The sequence below is a fragment of the Myzus persicae genome, unplaced genomic scaffold (assembly GCF_001856785.1).
Source record: "Myzus persicae strain clone G006 unplaced genomic scaffold, MPER_G0061.0, whole genome shotgun sequence".
Lineage (NCBI taxonomy): Eukaryota > Metazoa > Arthropoda > Insecta > Hemiptera > Aphididae > Myzus > Myzus persicae.
In genome coordinates, this window is record NW_019104166.1 from 1,840 (window position 1) to 4,285 (window position 2,446).

General features: G+C 28.3%; 1 protein-coding gene across 1 annotated transcript in view; it reads right to left on the reverse strand.

Moving 5' to 3' along the window:
• Positions 1-333: 333 nt before the first annotated feature.
• LOC111039503 overlaps positions 334-2,446 on the reverse strand; it is a 27,175-nt gene continuing 25,062 nt past the window's right edge. Inside the window, exon 5 of the mRNA XM_022323036.1 lies at positions 334-2,421. Coding sequence (XP_022178728.1) covers positions 402-2,421 — 2,020 coding nt within the window. The 3' untranslated portion in view covers positions 334-401. The remainder of the gene's footprint in view (positions 2,422-2,446) is intronic.

Consider the following 2,446-nt stretch of genomic DNA (forward strand, 5'->3'; position numbering starts at 1 on the left):
TCAATTTTATTGTGTTAATTACAAACAAAAATTGTCCAGGGATAGTATAATATGTACATCATATTCCATTTGTAAGTATAAATAATATATATTTGTCGAACAATCTGATAGCTCATAATTCTTCGGTGATGTCGTTAATTTGTTGGCTATCATTAAAGAATGTTGTATTAACGGCATAACCATTAGTTTGAATAAACATTTGATAGAATTAAAAAAATTGTCATACATCTATAAGTTTGTTTAATATTAAAACCAAATTATAGTGAGTAGTTTAAAAAAAAAATCACTATAATTTTAGACATTTTTGGCAATTTAGTCTTAATTCAGGTTATGAAATAATAATTTTGCTGATTATTGAATTAGTACAAAAAAATAAAATATAACTTTTACTTCATCATGTTTTATTTTTTAGATTTTTTTTCAATTTCCTTAAAGAATTCTCGAGCATCTGTAAAGTTGGTGTTTACACCACTACTTTGACTTTCAGATGTTTGAATTTTCGGAATATTTTCCATAGCGTTTATTTTCGATGACTTCTTATGTTTAAATTTGAACTTTATCTTGGAATCCAACAAGGTAAGTGCTTGTTCAAGAGAAGATGCACATAATATTGCGTTTAAGTCGGATTCGTTGACTGTGTATAATTTGTCGTCAATAGTAGTTTTATTTTCACCATCAACATTGACGTCATCTACTTTAGAAATTTTTTCAGTTTGTTCCAACTGTACAAAAGTTTTTTCATAATAATCTTCATCGGATGTTTTCATACGTTGAACGGACATTTCTAATTTTTGAATTCCATACGATTTTCTCTGTAAATTGTCTTCATTTTCAAAAGTACGTATTTTAGACGTTTCTCCAAATTTTAAATAACAATTATTAGAATTATCTGAATTTTCAGTTTTACTATCTCTATCAATTGAATTTGTTTTAGTATTTCTAGACAAAATGTCATCATTCGGTAATGTTCTTTCAGCTAAATTGTGTAGGTCAGTTTGTTCTATTGTGATCGAAGTTGAATAATTAACCGGTGTTGAAGTTTCATTTCTACTCTCCTTTTCGATTTGTGCTGTATGTTCATTTTCAGATAAATATTCCACATTTAACTGTTTCCCTACAGATGAAGTACAAATATCAATTGGCGTGAAAGTTTCTATATTATTTTTGATGTTCACTTTCGTTTGTTCTTCTGAAACATCCACTAAACAATAAGTTGGAGTTTCATTTTCAATAACGTTTTTTACTATCTGATCAACTACAGTTGTTGAAAATTTGTTAATTGGTAATGGTGTTTGACTATCTGTATCCATGTCCACTTTATTTCCTTGCAATACAATTTCAGATGAACAATCAATTAGTGTCGGAGTTTTATTTTCAGTAATTTTTTCAACTATTTGTTCCTTAACAGACTCAGTTAAATTGTCAACTAATGATAAAGTTTCGATTTCTGTTTCTGAATCGATTTTTATTTGTTTCTTTAAGCTTGAAGAATCTATATGTGCTTCATGTTCATTTACAGATAAATACCCTACCACATTTGGTTCATCTACAAATGTCATGTATGTTTCAATGGATGATAGAGTTTCTGTTTCAGAATCAATAATATTAATTTGTTTTCCAGCAACTAAAAATGAAGAAATTGAATATTCGTTTTCTGTAACTTTTTCTTCTATAACTGAATTTGTAGCCGCTGTAGAAATATCAATTTGTAAAATTGTTTCATTTTCTATATCAACATTCCCATTTGTATATTCTTCCACTACTTCACTAAAGGAATTAATTGGTGATGAAGATTCTTCTTCCACAACTTTTTCTACATATGCTTGAACGTCTACAGTTACTGTGTCTTTTTCTACTTTTGGTTCCAACACCGATTCCTCGTTTGATTCTATTAGTAAAAGTGATTCATTTTCTGCATCAATATTCACTTTCGTGTTTCCATCCAGGATTTTACCTAAGAAAGTAATTGGTGTAGGATATTCTCTTTTAATATTTTTTTCTTCATATGTTTGAACATTTACGCTTACAGCGGAAGAATTAATACATGGTGTTTTTTCTGTTTCAAAAATATTTTCTTTTATATTTACTTTTGATACCTCTCTAGATTCTATTATTATACCAATTGGTATATTCGTATTTTCTCCCACTACTTCATCTGACGAATTATTTGATACCAGAGGCTCTTGATCAATATTTGTATTCGTATGATTTTGATCGTCAATAACTTCAATGTTCATATAAGACTTTTCCCCAACTACTTCATTTGAAGAATTATTAGGTTCTGATGATTCTTCTTCAGTATACTTTACTTTGTTCAATTGAGCTTGTATAGTTTCAGTGGAAGAATCAGTAAATGATAATGTTTCTTTTTCAGTTCTATCTTCATCCATTTCTGGCTCTACTATTGGTTCAATAAATAATGTGGTTTTATTTTCTGTATCAATAT